Genomic DNA, 24,852 nt, shown 5'->3' with positions numbered 1-24,852 from the left:
ATAAATAAATAAATAAATAAATAAATAAACGGACAGAATAACGAACGAACGAACGAACGAACGAACGAACGAACAAATAAATAATTAATATATAAATAAATAATGCAAATAAGATTAATTATTCATTTATTATTTTATTTACTGTACAAAGGCTGGAAGAAAAATCATTATTCTTTAATGGCAATGACCCTCACTTGAATTGTTCACAAATATCCCACAAAGCAGAAAAACATGATTCCGGTTGCTAGGTTACCTTCGTTTTTAACAATGTCACACGTGAGAACAAACAAATGAGGCTTCTGCCAACTTGCTCTTGAGGACATAATACGACCATTCGATAAATTCTGAATTGCACTATTTTGTAGACTCGTGCAGAATGAATGGAGAGAGTCAATGGAAGGGGACAACCTTGAATGCCGTGGCCCAAATCAATGCAACAAAACAGCTCAATGCACAGCAGGGGTGTGCTTGTCTTGTTTTAAAGGCAAAACAGTTCCTCTCCTGTTGTGTTTGTGCGTCATTACCATTGTAATGATGAGTTCACCGTAGGTTGACACTCAAAAGTGCCAATAAACCAAATAACAATGCATGTGCAGCAACAATTTTCTGAAAACATGTTATCAATCAAAACCATTTTGGGTCACGTGGAAAAAAAAAAAAACTTCCAGTCTCCTTGTGCCACCCCTTTCATCAATAACTTTTTCTGACTTTCTGATAGCACAAGCGTGGAACATCACGGCACACCGACACCGACTCTTACCGCGTGTGACATCACGCATATCAGAGAAGTTGCTCAGCCTTGATGTTGAGGCCAACTCACATGAGAGTTGATGCAAATGATCCCATCGCAATGGCTGGCTGCACTGATCTTCCCTCCAACCTACCTAGTTGGTGGAAGATATTTTTTGGTTCATATTTATGTATGCAGCAAGTTTTGCAAAAAATAGCAACAACGACTTCGGTGAGATGTTGATAAAAATAGCGACGTAATATTATTTGAACAAATTTCAATCCTCATCTGTTTACATGTCCAAACTAAGTCAAACCCAAATGATCTAAAGCATTTTTTTGATTTTCCAGAATTCTCCCATCAAAGTAACGCACCTGAGAGGTCTTAAGAGCGCAGCGCATTTGTCAGACTGGCATTTCGGCTAATGAATGGCATTTGGGTCCCTGCATCTCTACATCTCAATGCGATGTTGTTATTTTTCCCAGAGGCTCCAAAAAGGCTCGTTAGCATATTTTGTATCCCAACTTTCAATTAGAGGCCTGTTATCGTTTGACCTTCATTTTACATATCTGTGATGCTCGGATGGCAAAAAGGAGCTCATTGTCAAATGTCATAGCGAGTCATCATTGACAGCTAAGCGAACAAAGGAGTCATTATGCATGGTTTTTTTTTGCCTTGCCTTTAGCTAGCTAGCTAGCGGCAGGATTCCCTGAGGAAGCGAGACATCCTGTAAATAGTGCTATAGTGAATCCGCTTCCTCGTGGACGTTATTCGATGAATATTTCACACCGTAGTCGACCTGCTGACCTTACATTTGGAAGGAAAGCTATCTCCTGAGGATTTGCGCTTGTAGGATTTTCTGGCCAGGATAATGCTGCGCTTATCTGAGTGCATTTATGATGCTGAAATTATCATCTGAACAACATATTTTATATTTATGAGATGTGGAAGGAGATGCAAAGTTTAAATTTCTTTTCCAACCTTTGTTGAGCGAGGACATATATTGTATTTCAAAATGAAGAATTAAGGAATCGTATTTCAGAACCTTAGCGTAATAGAAGCTGCTTGTTTTGAACAATTAAAATCAAGCAGCTTTTAAATATCAAAAGGAAAAATGAAAAATGAATACAACTGATTATTTGATGAACTACTAGAGGCACCCCACTGAGAATTTACTCATTAGTTGCTTGCGCTAGTGTTTACAAGCAAAACAGGCACCTTCTATCGAATAAAAATGAAATAGCTCAATTATACAAAGTAAAAGGATGTTTTTGTTTGTTTAGAAAAAAACTGAAAATTTGTGCTGCAAACCACAAAAAATCCATATGTGCTTGAGTTAAGCTTTTCTTTTTTTTTTAAAGCAGTACTTTCTTTTCTAGCTCATGCAGTTATTGCAGAAACCTTTGGAACCATCTTCCGGGAGATAATCAAACCATTACATAATGTTCCTCTTTTATGGCTCAACTAGCCCGGGCATGACTTTGTGACTTCTTGCCTTGTACGGAGAAATGGAGTTCAATTCCATTTTCACCTACTCGCAGTCCTATTCCATGACCTCCATGCTCATATCATGCGGTGACATGTGGTGCTGTTTCCTCCTACGTTTTCTGGCAGCGTTGCGAAGTTAAATGTGGAAACACGTGTTTGCTGCCTCGAAATTCTATATCTGCCAAGGAGGTTATGTTTGTCCTGTTCCGCTGTTTTGTCAGGCTGTTGAGTCATGGAGTTTGTCTTTTGGCAGGGTTACAAAAAAATCTTGTCCAAGCATACTTTTGTCTCAAATTTTGCAAAAAAAAATTAATCAATTGATGATCGTCATTTGAACTTTCTTACTCATAAACCTGTAGCAAATTACAGCATTTTTTTTTTCATCTTATAAAATCTCAACACTGATTATGTTGATTTACTACATCGAGCCGCAGTTATCTTGGAAGCTTCATCAACAATAAATTACATCATCAAAAAACACTTATCCCATTCCCAAAAGCTTTGCTAATCAGAATCCGGTATTCTCTCAAATTGCCATTATAATTCACTGCTGATTTGATAACTTTTACTTTCAAAACTTTTGCTGTGTTATTCTATTGTCTCTCAAAAGTATGGCAAAGGTCGTAAGGAATATGTCAACAACAAGTTACGGAAATAAAAGAGGCAAGACTTTGGTCTATCCATCTCCAAGTGAAGACCTTCTCCAGATGTAAAACAGTGTGTGCTTAAGCGGCCAATCAGGTTCGATCTGATTTAGTCCAATAGGGGACAAGCAGTCTGGCCGACTGGGTGTGCTGCGTTGGAGTTTCAACTTTGGACCCAACAAAAGCAGCTGAGTGATTCAATAGAAAGACTTCATCAGCAGAGCTTCTCAACGAGAAAAAAAAAAGGATATTTTGACAGGATTTTTTTTTTGTCTCCTTGGTTTACGACCCAAGAAGGGAAACTATGGAGCACTACTCTGACCAGGTAAATACTGTAGTTTAATATCGTCAATATATTTATATCAACATATGACAGTGAAAAAGTATTACAGGTTATTTTGTGATTCTAAGTATACAGTATGATTATTAATCAGTCCGAATTTTTTGTCAGTTCCCGATTTCACCGACATGACCACAATACATACTTTTAAGGGCGTGTCAATCAAAACTGAGAGTCATTATCTCGGCAAAGGGAGAATTTTAGATTCAGCTCTTGTATTAGATCTAATAAATTGATACTGCTGCTATCACAAAAGATCACCAACTTTCATTATAGTTCCAACTACAGAGAGAATAGATATATTGTTTTAATAAATATATTTCTGACAGTTTCAGTTTGAAAAAAAAAAAATGGAATATTTGATACGGCTCTGAAATATTATTGGGGATATTGTCAAAATTGTTTGGTTTGGTTCTGTGGGTCTGCACAAAGCTTCTAATTGAACCACAAGGTGACTTTTTACGCGTCAAGCAGATATAGACGAGCAAGGAACATATTGTACCTGACACTTGACAAATCATGATCAAGCAGTAAAGAATCGGCTGGGGCAGTCGTGGCCTTTTGTCCTGAGTGACTTCAGAAAAGGAAACTTGACAAATGACACATGACAGCAGGCGTATGACGGCATGGAGTTGCTGGATTGGCTGTTTGATCAAAATGATGGAATCCTTCGGCATGAAGAAGCGGAACAACAAGGCAACCGGCAGCATCACTGGCCAGAGCAGGAACCAAACGTGCGTAAAACCGTCAATCATCTCCAAAGAGCCCGTTTCCTTTCGGACTATCATCTCAGCATGTTGCCTCGTATACAAGACAAGAAAAATAATCAAACCTTCCACCCGAGCAGATGCTCCAGCTGGCTGAACAGGCGGATGCCGACTTCCTCAACGCCTTATTAAGTGGAGGAGAATCAGCGTCGGGCTCACCGATCTGGTCCCCCTCGCCGAGCGACAGCGGGATCAGCGAAGACCCGCCTTCGGATCAGATGGATAGCCCACAGCGACCTGAGAGCCCCCCCGAGGATACTCATTGTATGGGTCTGAGGTCACAGGCCAAAGCGGCCTTGGAGGCCCAAACGTCCTTCAAACTAAGTTAGCTTGGTTAACTTGCTAGCTAACTCAATACTGATTGTTTATTGTGATATTAGTTTCATTCGTGTGTGTGTTTTTGAAGATGTCTGGGAAGGCGAGCACCCCGCGGAGAGGACGAGATATCCACAATATTCTGCGGACGTAAACAGAGAGCCGCCGTGCTCCGGCTCGTCTCTGACTGTTAAGGATCTCTTGCTGAGTGGCACAACTGAGCCGGCAAGTGAGACAAAATGGGGGAGCGAACTGAAGGATTATGTCTGATAACATAGCTTTGACTCACTGTTTATATATTTGAGAGTCTGTAAGATACTTGGATCCTCTGCGGTTTCCGACACTCCAGTGGGAACGGAAATCTCGACTTGGTGCAAGATGCACGATGGCAGCCATTTTATTATTCAGTGTTGCTACTGTTATCTTTAAAAACGTAATCAGCAATTACTCCTTTAAAACAAATCTTTGTTATTGAACTGATTATTTTAAACGTTACTTTATGAGTTACTTTCAGGATATCATCAAACTCATCGTAAAAATGAACAAAATATGAGCGGAAAAATCGTAGCACTCGTTAAGCTAACATGGCCTTAAAGCACAGGTGTCAAACTCAAGGCCCGGGGGCCAGATACGGCCCGCCACATCATTTTATTTTGACCAGTTTTTACTCGTCTGATTTGAAAACGAGTTATTTGTCAGTTTGTTTTGTCGATTTCACCGTATATAATATGAGGTGCTCATACATTTGGGTTGACAGCCCTCCAAAAGAAGCTATGACTACAATGCGGCCCACGTAAAAAAATGAGTTTGTCACCCCTGCCTTAAAGTTAGCATATCATGCTACGTTAGCTCAACTTACTTTGCATGGACACAAACTACGGGAGAAGATAATGGTCAGAAAAAAAGTTCCACATTGCTGTTTGCTCTCATCAGTCTCACAGTGTTTTCTCTCAGCACAGTATAATTAAGTCAGTGCAAACAAAAAAACGCATTCTGAATAGGAGCAGCCCAGCCAGTCCTTAATTAATATAGGAAATATTTCATTCCTTTTTATCTTAATTATTCAGACACAAGGAGTGTAAAAAAAAAAAAAAAAAATCAAGTATTGATCCAAGCTTTCCAGCCCAGTTGATTAAGGCAAAGAGTGGCAGAATGCCGCTTGGCTCATCACACTGTGATTTCTCGAGGCTTGGCGCAGGAATGAGAGCAATGGCGGCAAGTGGCATGCTAATTTAACTATGCCTTGAGAGGCCGCAGGGAGATTGGCGGCAAGCTGTAATCGGGCGACGGCAGCGAGGAAGTGTAATCAAGAGCAGCACCTCCTACTGAATCACATGTGCCGTCTCCCTTCCAGCCTCCGCAGCCGTTCCAACAGTCCATTCAAGAACTGATTCTCAATGAAGACGAGCAGAAGCTCCTCGCCAAGGAAGGCGTGACTCTACCCAGCCAACTACCACTCACCAAGGTTCGTTATAAGAACAAACCAGTTCAAACCACTCACTCAAAAAAAATCTATTCCAATCAGTATGAAGAAAGGATCCTGAAGAAAATACGCAGAAAGATTCGCAATAAGCAGTCGGCCCAAGAGAGCCGCAAAAAGAAGAAAGAATACATTGATGGATTGGAAAGCAGGTAACAGTTTTTCAATTACACATCACATTTAGATTGCTGTGAGCATTTGAGCAGTAGCGTGGCTAAAATTTCTTTTGAACTCTTCTCACTATTTTCCTATGTTAACCCGTTCACTCCCATTGACGGCTATAGACGTCGAAGTTCCATTTTAACTAGGCTGGCAGTGAATATAGCGATCATCTCGCTAACATAGTGGGACGGTGATTGAGCCTTGCAGCGAATAGCAAATGAATTTAATATTCAAACTCTGCATTTTATTATAATAACTTGAAGTGTTGTGTTGGAATAGCAGATGTAACAAAACCATTTTGCCAAGCCTTCCAATTTAAGCACAGGGCCGCTCCCAGCTATAACTTGTACTCTTTCTATGTGTATGTGTGTTTTCAGAATGGCTGCATGCAGCGCACATAACCAGGAACTTCAGCGGAAAGTGTCTCAGCTGGAGAAATGTAACATGTAAGAGACTATAAAATGGAACCCGAAAGGAGTCATCCACTTCACAACCTCTCCTACATCTTCCTGTGTCTTCACATCATTCATTTTACATTGTCTTCTTTGTGATTATTTTTTCATGGATTTGTCTCCGCAGTTCACTAATGGAACAGTTGCGCCGGCTCCAAGCTCTGGTCATGAATACATCTAACAAGCCGGCCCAGACCGGGACGTGTGTGTTGGTATGAACTCGTCGGACGATATATATATAAAAAAATAATAATCTTGATAGACAAATAAAAGGCCAATCATGACATGACAATCTCTGAAGACATAAAAAAAGCACAATCCTTAAATCTAAAAGTACCTTTTCTGAATGGAAGCCATGTTCCGTCTTTGATCAGCGCCGAAGCACAGCGTACGCCGCCCAAGGCTATAAGGAGGGAAAAATATTTGAAATCTGAGCTTTAATGGATATGGATGTGTGTCAGAACGCAGTCACGGAATACGTTATGATGTCAACTAGAGAAGCAGAGAAAAGACGCACCAACAACATTGTGCTTCCTGTTTATTTAGGATTACTAAATCATTAAATAATAACATCCATTTAAAATAAAATTCATGGAAAATCCTACAAAATTCACAGGATCACCTTGTGAAAAATAAATACTCAAATAAAGTAGTGATATCTGTACTTTGTCACGTCACACCACTGGAAATAGAAGGCTTAATTTTTGAGGGTGGCATTTATTTGTCTAAGCGACATTAACTCTAAATGGATTCCGTGAAAAATATGCAAGCAGTGTTTTTTTTTCCCCCCGTCTCCTTTTGACTTCTTTATCCCCCTCAGGTACTCCTACTGTCCTTCTCCCTAATCCTCTTCCCGAGTCTCAAGCCCTACGCTGACACCAAAGTCAGCCAAGGAGACTTCAGCCCAGTCAGAAGTGAGTAACCTTGAATGGCAAATAGCTCCCAGCGTGACCGTTAAAGGTGACATGTGGACGACTTAAGAATTTTTTTTTTTTAGCTGTATGAGGATTTGCTGTCAATTTTAATAGCTGACTTTAATGACCTTCCCTCTGACATACCAAAAATATGCATGTTGAGTTCAGCTAAGATCCAAAATTGTCAGTAGATCCAAAGTGGGAAATTTATAAATATGTGTCTTGTGATTGGCTGACGATCAGTCTAGTTGTGCCCCGCCCACTTTTTGCTCATCTGCCGCCGTTCACCCTTGACCGCAATGAGTAGTCGGATCATTATTGATGTTGCTTGTTTTTTTTATGCGCAATATGGCGTGCGGAGAGGAGCCTTGGGGAAAAATTCAATCAAATTGAATGAAATATTATGCAAGTCCAGACTTTTTGGTTTGCTATTCATGACTGCGGGAAAACTTGTCACAGGCGATGAATGCAGCTAAGATGGCAGCCCATAAAGTGTAATAATCGATTTTTCCAGAGGCGTGTGTGTTTCATTCTGGCTTCTTAATTTTTTCACAGTCCAGTCACGTGCCCTGCAGAACGTGCAGGCCTCCCGCGTGCTGCACGTCATCGATCCCCCGTTGGCCACCCAAGACGAATCAAAGCCGGCGCACCGGCGATTCCCGGCAGATGCGGGATTGGAAATCACCACCCTGATGGGGAACATGAAGCTGAACCGAGAACTGGACGCTATGTCACCGAACCGGAGCCAGGAGGAAACACTGGGGCATTTCCACATGGACCCTATCACCGGCCACATAGCAAGTGTAACTTTGAATCCCCAACGTTCTGCTGGCTTACCGCCGATCGCTGATGACATGTAAAAGAAGCTCCACTGAAGCTTTTTTTTTTTATTTTATTTTAATCATGTCGTAAAGATTCAGTTTCTGCAGTCCTCTTTGCCCTTTTCTCATTTGCAGTCCTATTTTGCATCGTCGTGCGCATTTCAATGTCAAACTAAAATTGCCTGTCAACTTACATCTTTTCAAGTGTGATCTAACAAGGACGTTTCTTAATTTGTTTCAAACCTTTACATAAAAATCAGCAATATACAGAAAAAAAAACATTCTTTGTATACTTTTACGCCTCCCAGATGCTTATTAAAACACACTTTTAAAACAAATTTCGCAGCAACTGTTCTTACTCACTAGCATGGTTCTCCAAAAAATGTTTAACTAAAAATGATCAGCTAGCTTAATGCTAACACGTGATAAAAACGACGAGAGATGGCCTAGTGAAAATGAACTTAGATGTAACTATGATATTGGATCATCAGGGAAGCAATACAGACATTTTTATTGATTGATTCGTATATTTAAAAGAAAAAAAGTAAAAGATCTCTGAAAGGTAAAGTGGCCAAACACTGTGCCATGTAGCTTTCTTCCCCCGCGGTAAACCTCCACGATTCTTCTGCCGAAGCAGCTGATCCAATGTACAAACAAGACATCTCTCAAAGGGCAAATATGTCAGCAGGGACAATAGAAAGGGAGAAAACTAAGCCAAAGGTTGAATAGACAAGCTCTTATCACCAGACTTCATTCCAACGTATTGACATATTGGAAAAGCTTGCGTCTGCAACATGACCAGACAAAATAAAAGTGTTTGGGTTGTTCACTAATTCCTCTTGAAATATTTTTTTTTTTCCATTATTATTATTATTATATTAAATCCAATGTGTGGCCTTAATACTTCCTGATAGCTTCACTCCAGTCTTCTCCAAACCATGAAAGTATAAATTTAATTCATTTTAGCACTACAATGCTTTTGCATTCTCAGCAAGAGTGTGTCGAATCATAATTTTCTTTTAGGTGGTGAAAATGTAAATATTGTCATCATACATGGAGGTAAAAGGTTCAATTGTTTATCTCTGCCAGACATCTATGTGTTGTAGGTTGGTTCTTTCTTTTGTTCGAGCCACCTGAACGTCTAGGATGAGCTGCACGGCAAATTGAAAAATGTTTTTTTCTCTTCGTTTTAATCAGGATGGAAGTGTCTCAGGCACAAGCTTCTCCAATCAAGACCCGAATGCATTACTTTGATTAAGGAAATTCTCTGAGGAGCCGCTCCACCCGGACAAGCTCCCGCCAAGCGGGGCGAACCATAAGAGGAATCTTGTCCATCAAAGTCAAAAGGCCAAATCCGCTCATCTTTAATCTACAAATGGGATTAAAGTTTTAAGGTTGAGACAGTAAAAACTTGACGCTTCCTCAAACACAACATGCCTTTTCCAATTAGGCTGAGCCAAACGGGGATTTGCAAGGAAACTCGATGGATGACACCTGACAGAAGTGTGAAACTATTTGAGCGTTTGTGTTTCCGCCCAGGGTGTTTGCCAAACTTTTGAGCCCAATCACGTAACTTTCTTCCATTTTTACACCACCGAACAAAAATGAGTGGTGGCCTTTCAACTATAATCAGTTAAGATGGGTTCCAATTTATGCCTGACCCCCAATGAGGACAACCCTTGGTCAGATGTTTGCTTGTCTGCAGTTCTAATCACACACATAGCGAGGATTAGTTTACATACAACGCATAACTCTCAGCAGGATTTTCGGTTTTCTCGGGTTTAGGATGTATGATGTGTAATTACGAGCTTTGGGTCTATTTGGTGATTGGACGGGATCAGGCTCATTAGTCATCCTCCGGTATTAACTGCTCCTCATTTGTCTGCGGCCTGGACGCCACTTATCGGCTTTGCTCAAATCTGTAAGCTATCCAAATATCAAACTGACCATGTGACATGCAGCCGGATATTAACGGTGACACACTGGAAATTAATTTGGGTGAATTCTTTTCAACGGTGCCTATTTTAGAGAAGATTTGTTCATGTCGCTCTAATCGGCCAGCCGCATTGAGCAGTTGCTATTCATGTGACATGATTCTCAGATAAGATTATGATTATTTTCTTTCTTTTTTTTAATTAATTTACTTCTCTGACATGATTCTCAGAAAAGATTGTGATTATTTTCTTTCCTTTTATTATTATGAATTTACTTCTCTGACATGTCTTACAATTTGTAAAATAAGACTTTTTTGTCATAATATTGTGATTTTTTTATTCAAAATTATTCACACATTTGGAAAGCTGATTTTATAGACCATTTTGGGGTTTTTTGGGGGGGGGAAATGTATTTTTCATATTTGTGTCGCGTCGCCATGTTTAATTTAAAATTCATGGTGGCATTTAGATTGCTGAGCTGATAATGATTTTAAAAAAATATATTTTTTAGTCTTCAAAACACCATGACCTTCAGAATGACCGTTTTTGCTTATTTCTAAGACTGCTAAAATCCTCCCAAAAAACCCTCTTCAGATGTTGATCGGGGCCAAAGCCTTTCAGTCTCCCAACTTTGTTTGTTCTTAGATAAAACAAATTTCAAAGAAGCAAACTTCGATGAAAAAAAAATATCCAAGTCATTGTTCTAAACTACAACAAAAGCTCACATAGAGCCGAAATAAATATATTCTCATTAAGGCCTATAACACTCTGACGATGTCTACAAGTCACTTTAATTATTCCTGCCTCTGATCACTGTATCACAACTGTAGGCCGGGTGACAAAATGTTATGGCAGCAGAGTGAGTGGGAAGCGCTTTAAATCGGCTTTGGGTGAAGCTGTACGCCTTCTTAAAATGTTTTGAAATATAGACCTTATTTTTATTTACTACACAGTTAAAGGAATGAGGACGTTATTTAATACTCGCATTATGTTTTCTATTCATTTTACAGTCAGTAAGAGATTGCATTAAATTAATTTGATTGGCTGGTTTAAGCAGCAAAAAAGATGCCAATTAATCATTTTAATACCCAAAACATTCTATAATTGCAACTACTTCAACACCTATTTAAATTAACGCTGCTTTTATAGGGGTCGTTCAACAAGTTGATGTCATGAGCCGCATTGAAAATAAAAAAAAAAAATAGAAAAATCGAGATTGTATGTTTTTTCCATTAATAAATTGTCAACACCGGTGTTGATGTCTATTATTGTTAATGAGGAGATGACGTCAAGAAAGAAGAGATTTTTCGCAGCCCATCGGGAGACGAGAAACGACCAAAAAAAAAAAAAACACCACTGCTGACAGAGGCAAGGCGATGAAAGTGAATTTGGAGAGCAGCATAGCAGTTTGGGAATATTTGCTTCATCAACATTCACGGTGCAATTTCATTCAAATAAAAGACCACTTGACTAACACTGGCACCATCTAGAATACTTTTCCTATTGTGAGAGGACGGTCGGTTTGAATTTCGTTGTCCGTGGCAACCTGTATAAGCGGCGAATATTCCGGAAATTATCTCAAACCTTTCTGAAAGGGGCACAATCGTTTTCTCACATTTTGTTTCGAAGCATATGAATATAGCAGATCACGTAATTCAAAAATGATTTTTTTAGCCTATTAGATGAAAGGCCCTGAATCTATTGTAGAGTTTGGTCATGAAGCACCAATGGTCTGGACCAAACCTCAATAATTGAGCTTATCATATTTAAATTAATCTGATAACTTTTAGCCTAATAGATCTGAACCTCAGAACCTCATGGTCTCATGTTCAAGATCAAGGGAATTGTGGAGGGTATTCAAAAACTTGGCAGTGCACATTCAGCACTAGCCTCGGCTCCCAGGAGGGCGAGTGTGAACGCTGTTCTTTTATTCGTGGAGGCACTCAGCGCTCGAGGCACAATCCCATCAAGCCGCATGCATCGAGTAATTCTTTCATTTTTAATTGTGCTGTCATCCGGGTTTCACGAGCCACATTTTTTAATAGGTAGAAAACCGGTGAAAATACCAGTGTTATCCAGTATTTATTGCCCAATGACAAAAAAAAGTGCCATCAAGCAAATGGGAATGGAAATAAATCAAAAAGTAAAAACTAAAAATGAAAAGAAAGCCTGGGCTAGCTAGTTAGCCTGACAAGCTAACGTCCTTCACATTATATCAAGGCCCCTACAGCTATTTTCTGTCAAAGTCTTTTGTTTTCAAAAAGTCTCAATAAAAGTTTTATCAAGCCATGAACACGAAAGCACAATGTTTTAAAACAAACAAAGACCAGGAAACGCTCTAAATATGACTTCAGGCCATTTCGTTTGCGATACTAATGTCACAACTAGCTAACGCTAAAGCTAAAACTGAAAAAGTGTACGTCTTTTGGACACCAAAATAGTTTACTTTTAATCACCAGGGTGTCCTTGCAAAATAGACAAACAAAAAAGTTCTATTCAGAAATGAGGTCGAGTGAGATTTAATACGCTGATTTATGTGATTTTCATCATAGTCAAATATGTTTTTCTCAAAAACTGAAGCAAAATGAGGAAGAAAAAAAAGCTTTGCTTGCAAACCGACTGAAAAACTGTAGAATATAGTGTGATGCCCTTCAGTATTGCATAATTACTTTACATTCCGTGGAGAGCAATTTATATGCACCCACTCAAATGTCGGCTGCCTTTAAGACTTCTATGACTCATTGTGAAACCTGACACAACCTCAATGTTGAGTTTTCCAGGTCTTTGAAAAAAAACAAGACATGAATCACAATGGATTAAACCGCAGCAAAATTCAAATGAAGGATTTCTATCCAGTTTCGTTTTTTAATTAAGATTGTCAGCTGCACAAGACTTCCATCTTGGATCACACTAAGCTTTGTTGACAGGTGTACATCCAGCGGAAGACAGCATGAAAAATGTGATTTTTTCCGAGACCTTTCGTTATGAAAGCTGGCAGCATAACAACAAGGCTTTGAAGTAGTTATTGGTTATATTAGACTATGACAGCCAACAATTTTTTTTTTTTAATAATACCGAGTTGCTGAAGTTTGACTGGTGGTGTCAGGGAAGAATTATTATTATTGTGGTAACAGCATTCAAATGCAGCACGCTGAAAAATATTCATAATATTGCTCTCTCTTTCATGAAAGTAGCTAATTTTTTTCATAGTATTCATGGTTTATTTGCCTTTATTTCAACACGACATTTATTTAAATGAGCAAAACATTTGTGTATAACAAATCTGATATTGTTCTTTATAATACAGATTAATTTAATAATTGTGCTAAAAAAATGGGAAGAGAACCTTGGAGAAATAATCGTATTAAATCACAATCAGAATATGAAGGGAGAAAAACACTATTTTTTTTCTTTGGCCAACAGATGTCTCAAAATGTCCGCCTAAATATATTTATTTGTGTTTAAGTAGCTCAAAAGTAAAGGAGAAGTTGTCAAAGTCTGCTTTATTGTCAATTTCTTCACACAAAAAGATCCCACGATGACAAGACATATTACATATTAAATATATATATTATATTATATTGGTCCACGGACAAACAAAACCTTCAAGTAAACAATACAAAAAGTAAAAACAAGAAAGCACATCCAATGAATAAAGTTGCGTAACCGTGACGTGAGCCGCCTAACACTCTCATGATATGAGCTCCGTTTCAAAGGCTCACCCACACAATCCCAGAGATGTCACCCTGATTGTTTGTGCCCTCTGTCCTAAGCCCCGCCCCCTCCCGTAACGGTCATGCCTGAGAATTTTGACGTAGCAGCGGGAATCGGAGCATGACTCCTCTCCGTGGGCCAGATGAGCGCCGTCAGCGTTGGTGAGCTGTTGCGCTCTCACTTGCAAAGCGATAAGCAACAGAGCGGCGAGTAGTCAAGCGGAGGAGGAGAGGAAGATCACAGCGGGGCGGCAGCTTTAGAAGCAACCTGACACAGATATAGGAAGAATATGCAGAGCTGCGTGCCACCTTCCCGACCGCTTTGCCTCCTGTTTCGTAATCCCAGGCTGTCCAACTTTGCCCCGGAGGGAGGTATGTGATCGACCGGGTCCGATATGAACGAAAGCGGAGTTGGAAGTCTGGCTCCAGAGTCATGTCAGCAGCAAATGACGGCGGAAGACAACAGTGGTAACTGTAGCGGCAGTTCCAGCGGAAACCTGTCGCTGCACTGCTGGTTGCAGCTGCTCACCAAGGAATCGGGATCGGAATTCCAAGGAGACACCTCCAGCCTTGTGGTGCGGGTGATGATCGCCTGCGTCTACTCGGTGGTGTGTGCGTTGGGGCTGGTGGGCAACGTACTGGCGCTGTGTCTGCTGCACTCGCGTTACAGGCAGAAGCAATCGTCCATCAACTGCTTCGTGATGGGGCTGGCCATCACCGACCTGCAGTTTGTGCTGACTTTGCCCTTCTGGGCGGTGGACACGGCGTTGGACTTCCGTTGGCCGTTCGGCAGAGTCATGTGTAAGATCGTCAGCTCGGTGACTACCATGAACATGTACGCCAGCGTTTTCTTCCTCACCGCCATGAGCGTGGCACGTTATTATTCCATCTCCTCGGCGCTCAAGATGCACAGCAGGAGGGCGGCGGCCACACGGGCTAAGTGGACCAGTCTGGGGATCTGGGCCGTGTCTCTGTTGGTCACGTTGCCTCACGCCATCTACTCCACCACCGCCCAAGTGTCAGACGAGGAACTTTGCCTAGTGCGTTTCCCGGAAACGGCCAACTGGGACCCGCAGCTTCTTTTGGGCTTGTACCACCTTCAAAAAGTCCTGCTTGGCTTCCTCATCCCTCTCATCATCATCAGCGTCTGCTACCTACTACTTCTACGCCTCATCCTCAGCCGGCGCATTTCCGGCGCCGCCAATCCGGAGGTGGAACAAGGCCGACAAAACCGTCGCTCCAAAGTCACCAAATCGATCGTGATTGTGGTTCTGTCCTTCTTTCTGTGCTGGCTTCCCAATCAGGCTCTGACACTGTGGGGGGTGCTCATCAAGTTTGACCTGGTGCCCTTCAGCAAAGCTTTCTACAACGTCCAAGCCTACGCCTTCCCGCTGACTGTGTGCCTGGCGCACACCAACAGTTGCCTCAATCCGGTGCTCTACTGCCTGATCCGCCGCGAGTTCCGGGCTGGTCTCAAGGAGATCGTCCTCCGCACCACGCCATCCTTCAGGGGTCTGACTCATCTGCTGCGACGTAAAGGCAAAGTGGCAGAGGCGCCGCCCGTCATGGTGCTGGTGCAAATGGATGTGTGAGCAGCGGACAGATGGACGGACGGACGGATGGATGGCTCGGAGTGGAGGAAGCGGCTGTCATTGTTTATTTGGTGGCCTCACCCAAATCCCATCAAGGCATCAAATGCCAACTCCTTCATTTATATTCTGCTTCTGTGAGAATAACAATCATGCCCGACGCAGCGAGACATGGCCCACTTTCCCCTTTCCCGCGTTACGTAATCACAAATACTTTTTCTCACCCCGACCATTTGTCTCTTTGTGATAGACCCTGATTGTGATGCCCCCCACTTCTCGCCCCTCCCCTGGAATGTAATCATGAATATGTATCAATGTCAATCATGAATGAGTTTTGGAGAGCTGAAGCACTTGGCTGCTCATCTGGGATGAGCTCGAGGGGTACGACGTGTAATCCTTATTTAACATTTGCCAACGAGGAGCGGTGAGCTATCAAATTTTTTTCAGGGAAAAATCCCTCTGGCTGTGGATGAGGAGTCAGTGATTCGTACAACGGAAGTTTGTCTGGCTTTTTTTTAAATGCAATGTTTGCTCTTTTGTTTGTTGGTGTGCGTTGTTCATGTTGTGAAAATCGCTTAAAACTTATTAAAAGATGATTGATTTTTGAAGCTTACTAGATTTAAGAACAAAGGCAGTGAAGTCAAATTGTGATGTCAATGGGCTTCATTCACACAGTACGTGTAGTTTGTTTAGTTTGTAGTCGAAACAAAAAAAGTTTTAACAAGAGTCGTGAGCAGATTTTAAACATTGCTATAAAATACAATATAGATGAATATTAACGACATTGTTTTTTGTTCTCTCAAATGAGCAATAAAAAAGGTTAACCATGAACATTTCCGGTCTTTCAAAAAAAAAGTGTGTGCAATTTTTTACATGAATTTATCAGACACAATCTTTCATTACATGACTGAGTCTTTTTTTTTTTCAGCTAAACTATACACGTTTGCCAAATTAAAAATGACTTTGACTCAAATTTATACACATTGCGGCCAAAACAAAATGACGACGCTTTATTATACTCGCTTGGCATTAAAAATTTTATGTGGTTAAATCAATTTGAAGGAACATTTCTGTGTGATCTTCTGAAAGGAAGAAGCAAATACATTTTGTGAAATCTTGAATCAACATTGTGAGGCGTTATCATTGTGGACTCAGCTGTATAATTTGGCTGTCCTTGACGAGGCGTTGGATTCGACTGCCTTGTTCAAAAGTCAAACAAAACCAAAAAAAAAAAAAGAAGCTAAAAGGGCACAGAGCATCTGTGACATAATCCAAAAAAAAATCAGGCAAATATCTGTTGGCTACTATTTAATTATATTTATCCATTGACTTAAGTAAAAAAATAGTTGCTATCAATAATCTGACAGTAAACCCAAAGCTGTAAGTTCACCCAAATTCAATGTAAGCTACATTGGAAAATAATGAGCGTTGTCGGAGTGATAAGCAGTGACACTAATTAGAGGCTGACTAAGGCGAGTGTGAGGGCGAGTCGTGATTCAAACACTTTTGTCCACAGACTTAGATCTAAGGACAACCCGAAAAATTAATGACATCAATTTGCACTCTGAAAAAACATTTGTGATAACTGAACTCCTTCAAACAGAATCAGCCAATAGGGTGTTAGCTAGGAAATAGGAGTTTAGAAGATTACACCTCGCATTTTTCCATCCCATTAAGATGATTTAAGCAAATATCAGATTTTTTGTTTTATTAGTTTCTTTTCGCGGGATTAAAAGTGTTTTAGCTTACCTTAGCAGTTGGAATCACATTTTATGTTGAAAGGACTGACTCTTGCCTCTAGCAAAACACCTAGAAAGGTAGAAAAGGAATTATCATTAATTAGTTGTGAAGCGGCTTAGGCCTGACGTGTTTCTTTGAATTATTTACTCCCCTTGGGCAGTGGAGCGAAACAAAAACAAAAAGTTATGTCATTGCAACCGACCTAAATGTAACGTCCTCATTATTTTTGTTTCCACATTGACAGCAATGCGCACCAAAAGAATTTTCAGGCTTTGCGTTTTTTTTTTTTCCTCTACTTTGTCGTGTGTCGTTCTCGGCCATGTCCTTGTGACATTGATCGTTGATAAAAGCAGCCGATGAGCGCTGCATGTTAATGGAGCAGCATCTGTTGACCTAAAGTCACAATATGTGGTAGTTTATTCATCCTTGAACCATTATGTGCGCTGCCTTGCATTGATGACTCCGGTTGCCATGGTGATGACTGCCACACCGAAATTTAGTGAACCATAATGATGCCGGACCGGCCGAGACTCGTTTTATGTTATCTCGAGCTTCGGCTCGAACATAACTTTTCAGATCCCTCTCGCCCCCCACCTCGAGAAAATATAGTTTAAATTGGATTGTAGAAAAAAATCATTGACATCATCAGTACTCAATTATGCTCCCCCAGGACAGGAAGCTATCGTAGGAGGTAGCATGGCATCCAAGGAGATGACCTTTCCTTATGCGTCGTGTTTGACACATGAGTGGAACATCTAATCATGGCCCATTAGCGGGACACCAGTAGGCTGTTTTGATGCTGCGTTGCCTTTTTCAGCTTCAGATGGAATTATTTGAGTACATCGTGAGTCATTTCGATCAAAAAGAGCATGCAGGGAAACTGACATGCAAAAGCTTGCCTTCACACGTGAGGCGTCATACCGTTTGAGCTCTTGATGAAGATGATGATGATGATGCACAACATGGAGAGCTTATTACTGTGGAGCTCTTCCAGATGGTGTCCACCTCATTTGTTATGAAAAATCACTTTCTTTGTTAATTCATTTGGATTGACAGCTCCCTCCAAAAGTTTTATTTATCCATTTTCTCGGTATTTCCCAATTAGTCATCTCAACCAGCATCTAATTTGGAGTTTCTAGCGCCATGATACTCACATGAACGTTTCCGTCAACTTCTTGAAATATTTTGTGGCATTTTTATGTCTATACTTTCTGCTATGAATTCAATTTTCAATCCCAAGGCTACAAAAATGTTTTCATGCTGAGTATAAAGACGCCTGAATACAATACGTTCATCAGTCCTCGACCGGGTCTCTGCTCGGCTCCTATTTTTGTCGGTTTCTCTTCTCGGTAATAATCACTTTGGATGCTGCCCTGGTTATTTATCATGCTATGTTTGCTCGGGGTGTGCATTGTTCCGTGCGAGGTAAATATCCGCAAAAATCCAAGCCGAAGCCTCGGCGGTCGACAGAGTGCAACCCAATTTTGTAATTGAATGGGGTGAATGCATGAGTGCAGGGCGCGCCAACCTCGTCTGGCCATTGTGTGAAAAGACACACAAGTATCACTATTGAAACCTCACAAGGTATTCCTCAGGGGTCAATGATAGGTCCCTTTCATTTCTTTTATTCTGTAAATATTAAGATTATTAAGTGTAAAGACTTCATAAAATTTTCAAATTCATATGTTAGATTCTTACAGCAACTGAGCAATCTTCACAATGAGAATTTTGCTGCTGTCTGTTGAGTGACGGCGCCCAAAGTGCTTTGTCTTATCGGCTTTAGAGATTGAAAGATCATGCAGGTGTGCCGTGACCAGTGTTGGCTTTGGAGATGGGAGATAAAGCAAGGTCAGAATGGAAGTAGGGTTCCGGCTGCATGTGCAGAGAGATTTTTCTTCCTGCATAGACGAGCCGGATTTTTCTGTATTTATCTCATTTTCATATTATCGCCCTCTTTGTTTTGCTGATCCCGTGGGGCCTTTCACTTTAAGCTTAGGTAAAGAAAAAAAGGCGAAATTTGTTGTCTCTTGAGTGCAAAATGGCGTGACGAGTAGTTTGTCCCGCCGCTAGCTAGCGTTAAATCCTTTCACATTTAATTAGGATGACTTTTTTACTCTCCATTAGAGGAAATCCAAAGCAAACCCCAAAGGGGTTAGACTACTTTCCGCGACCAATGTTTTCAAGGCTTTTGAACATTTCCTAATATTGACAGCATTCTTGTTACGTGTGACAGCATGACACAGTGAATGTGTCGAGTGACAAATGAGTTGAGAAGCAGTGATTAAAGTGACTCATGTTGGATGAGGTCTTAGTGACAGATTTCGTTGAGGAACAAAGAAAGCAATTTGTTTTGGTTTCTGGCAATGCAGCAAATAAAACTTGCTTTTCTAGTCTCGCTGAGGACATTTCGTAAAAACTTGGTGACGGAATGCACTCATATTATCTTTCTCCACGAACGAAGTGTTCAACAGTATTGTCTCCTGATGTTCTTAGCCAACGTCGCCTTTTTGTTTCTCACAATACGATTAATTCAAGGACTCTAGTAATTTCGAGTACCCGGAAGGGAAAATCATTTCAGTGTTCTTGTTTATAAGGAATTTAACACTTGGAGATGGCGTGAAGAACCCCAGACAGCAGTTCAGCCAAGCAAGTCAGTTCTGACAAAAGGGTGAGGGGAAAAAAATGAATGATTATTCCATTATAGGACACGATCGCAAGCATCTCATTCACTCGTGATGGCCAATTTCCTTCACCCATTGGCAAAGCGTGACCCTTAAAAGTCAGATTTTTAATTTTATGCCTTTCAAACTCTTGCTGAGATTCATGGCGAGGTTAATAGAAGCTATTCTGAATTAAAGTCTTTCCATAGAGTTCACCTTTTCCGCAGGGACACTTCATCAAGTGCTGCCATGACTGGGAGGGATTCAAAAGTTAATTAGAATTTAAAGAGAGAGAGAGTAAAACATTTTCTCACAGCTGTTTACTTTCCAGACAATTTTGTTTGACAGTTAATAGAAACAGAGTAGACTTGTTAGAGAATAAAAAAACATAGACATAAGACACTCAACAACAATGTCAAGTTACATCGTTGCATGTCACCCTAGACATAATTTCCCAAAGGGTTTGATCTAATAAAATTGAAAAACCAATATGTGTGTATAGCCTTGGTCGATGTTATTTACTATTCATGGTTGTGTTATGTATCGACTTATCGTGTCAAAGATGCGCCGGCACGCCCCATAGTTTGATTAAAAAATAAATAAATAGATAAATAAACCCTCGGAGAGCGCCCTTATCGTTTTTCTGCTCTGTAACAAGAGAACATTGCCTGTGAAAATTAAGTCCGCTCAAAACAACATTTTTCATGATTAGCATCAGGTGCAGGACGGAAACTGCGTTTTTTTTTTTTTTGCTAACAATGAAAAGTGGTCCAAATGTCAGAGGGACAATTATACTCGTGGCAAAACAGGGGAATTGTTTATGCGGTGATTTTCTTATGAACAAGAAGAATATTGGACAAAAAAGGATTGAGGCAACAATTTAGGAGCATTTATTTTAATATTGTAAACAAGTCATTTATCAGGATATGAATAAAAATAGCAAGCTAGCTGAGTTTTGGGTCCAAACCGAAAAACTCATTCCAGCCTCTTGCCCAAGATGATCTCATTGTGTCATTTTATAAACCCTCACCTTTGTAAAATCCTGTCGCATGAAGTGTGAAAAATGCAATATTCAAAGATCATCTTCAATTTCTGCCTGGTGTCTCTGGCGATTTGTGGCAGCACTCAATCTGGACCGCACTAAGAACATAGCTGAATAATTTAATTTCACCAACTTGCCTGTCCCGACTGATTTAGTGGCCTAAAACTCGGGCCAGAAAAATCTGGGAAGTTAGAAGCCTTGCAAAGGGGCACTTGGGCACTCCACCCCACCCCCACCCATGTGGTCGGAAATTCCTGTCTGGTATTTATCCACAGATGTCCAACATGGATTAAAATATTTGACTGGAGAATTCTGAACACAATCTTGACCTCCCGCTGTTTGTTTATCGAGCGACGCCGCTGTCGGCACGCCTCCGAGCGCGTGCCCGCCAGTATTCCCCGCATTGCACATAAATGGGATTTATTCATCTTTTTGCATGATCCAGCTTCTTATTCTGGCGAGCGAGGCTGGTGACTCAGTTTAGGCGAGATATTAATGGAATTGGCTGGATTTGAAATCTTTAGCTGAAGTCAGAATGTTTGATATTAGTAACGGTTTTGAGGCAAAACCTGCATGGCCCAGTTAAAGAAATTAGAAGTTCCGAAATGGAAAAATAACTCTTTTAACTATGCAGTCAAGGGAGTAACATTCAAGATGCATTTTTCAGATTAATGAGGGCTATTATTTTGCATATAATTTCCTTTGAGGGGTTGACTCATCATTTCTTTCATTATTTCATCACCTCGACTTTGACTTTACATGTTTAAATGATACCAGGTGCCCCGGCTGTGCCCTTCGGCGACCCCCTCAATTTTAAATATGGCTGGTTTTAGCATAACAAGAGGAAAAACGTGACACAAGATGATATGAATATAATCTCGATGGAATTCTGTCACGCACACATCTCGGCACTGCTTTGATGAAAAGTACATCTCCTGCCTCAACTTGTTGAAAAATTTCACCGCTGCTTGGTTCATTAATTTTGATCAAGGTAGTGAACACCAGGGCCAGGTTGCCTCATCTCTGTAGTATTGTTTTCGTGTATCTTGAAATCCAATTATGCCTTTGAAATTATTTGAGTTCATTGCTTCCGCACTTATTGATTGCCTGTGTAGCGGAAGATGCTCACAGCAAATAGAAACTAAATGTTCGGAAGTGGGAGAAACGGCGGGAGGTAGAACGTCCCACTTGGTAGTCGTCGATAGCGACTCTCATAAAATAGAAGCATCGACTTGTCACAGTGTGAAAGCGAAAGTGGAAGAAAATCGGCAAAAATGAAAATGCTCAGGAGAGTCAAATGAACATTTAAATCAGAGATATTCATTTTTTTTATGAATTCAAACTTTATTATTTATTTAATTCATCATTATCATTGAGAATTTTTTTTCGAACTCAGCAACTGAAATTTGAATCTAGGCTACATTGGAAAAAAAAAAAAATTCACAGCCTCAATGAACCAGAAAGGATGACGACTGTAGCAAACATTTACGGAAAAAAAACATCTTTGTTCGTTTGTGTGTCAGTAGGAAAGGAAAAAACACTCTGCCCTACATTTATTTTTGTATTCATATAAAAACCACCTATTTTGTTCAGTTTGAATTAGGAAAAGAACAAATCAGAGGAGGAAATGCCTTGTGGCACATTGACACATGCTGTTCAGAGCTGTCGTCCTGCTATTTGCGCCCAAAGAGGCGCTCGACGATAAAATGGTTATCTTCTTTTGTGATGATTTTATCTGTATTGTCTCCACGTCTATTTTCTGATAACCACGACTACAAATGGGCTGTGCACGCCATTAGGTATAAGGGGAATTCACTTTATGGGTCCTGATAACAACATTGAATAAAATAGCTTCATATTCTCGGAAGAGGCAACATTACAGGTGAACCTTTTTGAAATAGACATTCAACCAGGAAAATCCATACATTTATTAATTTTGTATCCCGCTAATGAACAATTAGCGAATCACTCGGGAAATTAAATTCTATCAAATTTGTCTTGTGACTTTTAAAACATTATTGCTGGAGTAATTTCAGGGAGAAATGTAGAAGGCACGTGTTTCTGACACCTTCGATCTTTTATGGTTTTATTATTTTATGACTTCCCAGAAGTTGTACGTACAGAAATGATTACCCTCACCCTCCCATCGGAAATAATTTCTCAAAATAAGTATTCTCTCTCAGTTCCTTTATGTGTCTGTAGAGTTAACTTTTACCAGGAATGACTGGTATATGCTTGTATAGATTTTAGCGGGGGGGCAGATTTCCCCTGCGGCCCCCCTCTAACTCCGCCACTGGTTGATAGCTGTATGAAGAATCCCAATTAGCTTCTCAAAAATTTCCATTTTTTCTTCATTTCGATGTAGCTCATGTGCAGTTTTTGTTGTCGTGTGAGTCTAAAAATGAAACACACAAGCCACATTTGGAGACGAAGCCCCACTTGGGAGAGTCTCCAAAGAGGAGAATGTGCGTGCGGAAGTTGAGTGAATACATGCAAGTGTGACCTTTCAAAAATCTAGGTCACTGGAATGTGATGGATGCTTGCAGGTTGATTGCTAGTAAACACAGAGTAGCATGACACCCAAAACCCCTTTCAGCGTTGACACGGTGTCTTAAAAGCTTGCAGTGACATTGCCAAGCAACCAAAAGAGCAAGATGCTTGAGTGAGTGGATGTTCAAAAAAGGAAATGGAAGTATTGGTGCAAGAATGCAGTGGATGGAGACTTTGTTGTGACCACTTTTGGATTGTAATTATTTATCCCTGTAACTTTTACAGGGTTTTGTATCCACTCCTCTCATGGTTATCTTTTCCTTTCAGAATGACTCTCATCGAGAATTTGTGTGAATACGCTTTTCCGCATAATTTGCTCACTGGCCACAGCTTGCAGAAAAAGCATCCCTTAGAATTCATGTCATTCCAATTCATTGTTAATTACTCAGGGTGAGTTGTCTGATATTTGTCGCCAGCAATTACTCTGGAATGCACAAGGCTATGAACGAGCACAATCGGTGCGGGGGAAAATTAAATGAGATCGTTTCACAAATCCTCCCTGTCACTTTTACGCCATTGATGGCAATGCATAGCAACCTTCTTTTTTAAATATTGCATTATTATGATATTAATGGGATTACTATAGAAACAGATGGATCATTATTATTTGTTATACGATTAGCATTGTATGTAACTGTGTGCTCGGTTTGTCTCTATAGCGATTATTCACTTACTGTACATTTCCTTCATTGAATGGCAGACTCGTGCTGTGGCCTTGACTCATTGAAAACGCAAGAAGAGGACAATTCTCTAGTACAATATACTTTATATTTATAACTTCTTTATTTATCTTGTGCATTTCTTCTTCAACTCCTACCTGCAGTCATCATCCTTCATTCTACTAGAACAGGGTTCGGCAACCCAAATTGTTCAAAGAGCCATATTGGCCCCAAAAAAAACAAAAAACATACCTGTCTGGAGCTGCAAAATTCTAAAAGCCTTTTATAATGCAACATAGACTGTCAATATATAAGTTGTACGCCTACTATAAAAATAATTGTTTTCAAAATAGTGGTATCAATTTGATCATTTCTTCTTGCGGCCCATTAAAGTTCACGTACCTGCATAGCAGAGCTGTCTTTTCGATATCGGTCACGTCACACGACTCATCCATCAATTGAGAAAGCTGGAGCTGAATTGATGTCCTTGATTTGCTGATCGGTGATATTGTTTGTGCGGAGAGGTATGTCTTTAATTTTCCGAATGATCTCTGAATTTAGCATGCTTTAGCAGAAAATGTCGCTCCAAATTCCTCTTCTTGTTATTTGACAACTTCTCATTGATAATCAAACATGCAGGCAAAGCTTCAGCATTGGCAATGAAAGCAAAAAGTTCAGGCCATTCTTTCTTAAAGCCTCTGTTCTCATCAGCAATCTTTTTCTTTTTTGCCTTTTGAATCCATGACACATCACTCACACACCTGGTTGTTTACAACTCACCTGTGCTGTGTCGCAGGCTATGACGCAATTTTGCCAATTGGCGTCATTCTTAAATTCGGTATTTTTAATATA

At 40.3% G+C, this 24,852-nt stretch overlaps 2 protein-coding genes and 1 long non-coding RNA gene across 7 annotated transcripts; 2 read left to right on the top strand and 1 right to left on the bottom strand.

The window, feature by feature from the left end:
• Positions 1-159: 159 nt before the first annotated feature.
• On the bottom strand, positions 160-24,785 carry LOC137840666 (uncharacterized). 2 transcript variants are annotated; one of them, XR_011087511.1, is made up of 4 exons: positions 24,403-24,785; positions 17,099-17,158; positions 6,716-6,781; positions 160-884 (listed from the first exon to the last, which is right to left on the bottom strand). It is a non-coding gene; the product is annotated as an uncharacterized lncRNA (long non-coding RNA). The 2 variants fall into 2 exon arrangements; XR_011087510.1 differs by lacking the exon at positions 160-884 and having other exon boundaries at positions 6,585-6,781.
• Positions 2,923-8,451, top strand: creb3l3a (cAMP responsive element binding protein 3-like 3a). Of its 3 annotated transcripts, none has more exons than XM_049732277.2 (10): positions 2,923-3,187; positions 3,817-3,936; positions 4,050-4,293; positions 4,376-4,509; positions 5,639-5,749; positions 5,810-5,916; positions 6,304-6,372; positions 6,506-6,590; positions 7,199-7,292; positions 7,848-8,451. In XM_049732277.2, exons 1-10 carry the CDS (start codon positions 3,167-3,169, stop codon positions 8,150-8,152), a joined length of 1,290 nt encoding a protein of 429 aa, XP_049588234.1. In that variant the 5' UTR covers positions 2,923-3,166; the 3' UTR covers positions 8,153-8,451. The 3 variants fall into 3 exon arrangements, with proteins under 3 accessions (XP_049588234.1, XP_049588235.1, XP_049588233.1); XM_049732278.2 differs by having other exon boundaries at positions 3,814-3,936; positions 4,050-4,233; XM_049732276.2 differs by having other exon boundaries at positions 2,926-3,187; positions 3,814-3,936.
• Positions 13,779-16,182, top strand: rxfp3.2b (relaxin family peptide receptor 3.2b). Of its 2 annotated transcripts, XM_049732280.2 has the most exons (2): positions 13,779-14,971; positions 15,065-16,182. In XM_049732280.2, exons 1-2 carry the CDS (start codon positions 14,156-14,158, stop codon positions 15,350-15,352), a joined length of 1,104 nt encoding a protein of 367 aa, XP_049588237.1. In that variant the 5' UTR covers positions 13,779-14,155; the 3' UTR covers positions 15,353-16,182. The 2 variants fall into 2 exon arrangements, with proteins under 2 accessions (XP_049588237.1, XP_049588236.1); XM_049732279.1 differs by having other exon boundaries at positions 13,781-16,182.
• Positions 24,786-24,852: the final 67 nt, after the last annotated feature.

The sequence above is a fragment of the Syngnathus scovelli genome, chromosome 10 (genome assembly GCF_024217435.2).
Source record: "Syngnathus scovelli strain Florida chromosome 10, RoL_Ssco_1.2, whole genome shotgun sequence".
NCBI classification, from domain to species: Eukaryota; Metazoa; Chordata; class Actinopteri; order Syngnathiformes; family Syngnathidae; genus Syngnathus; species Syngnathus scovelli.
This window is presented reverse-complemented; position numbering and strand designations above follow the sequence as displayed.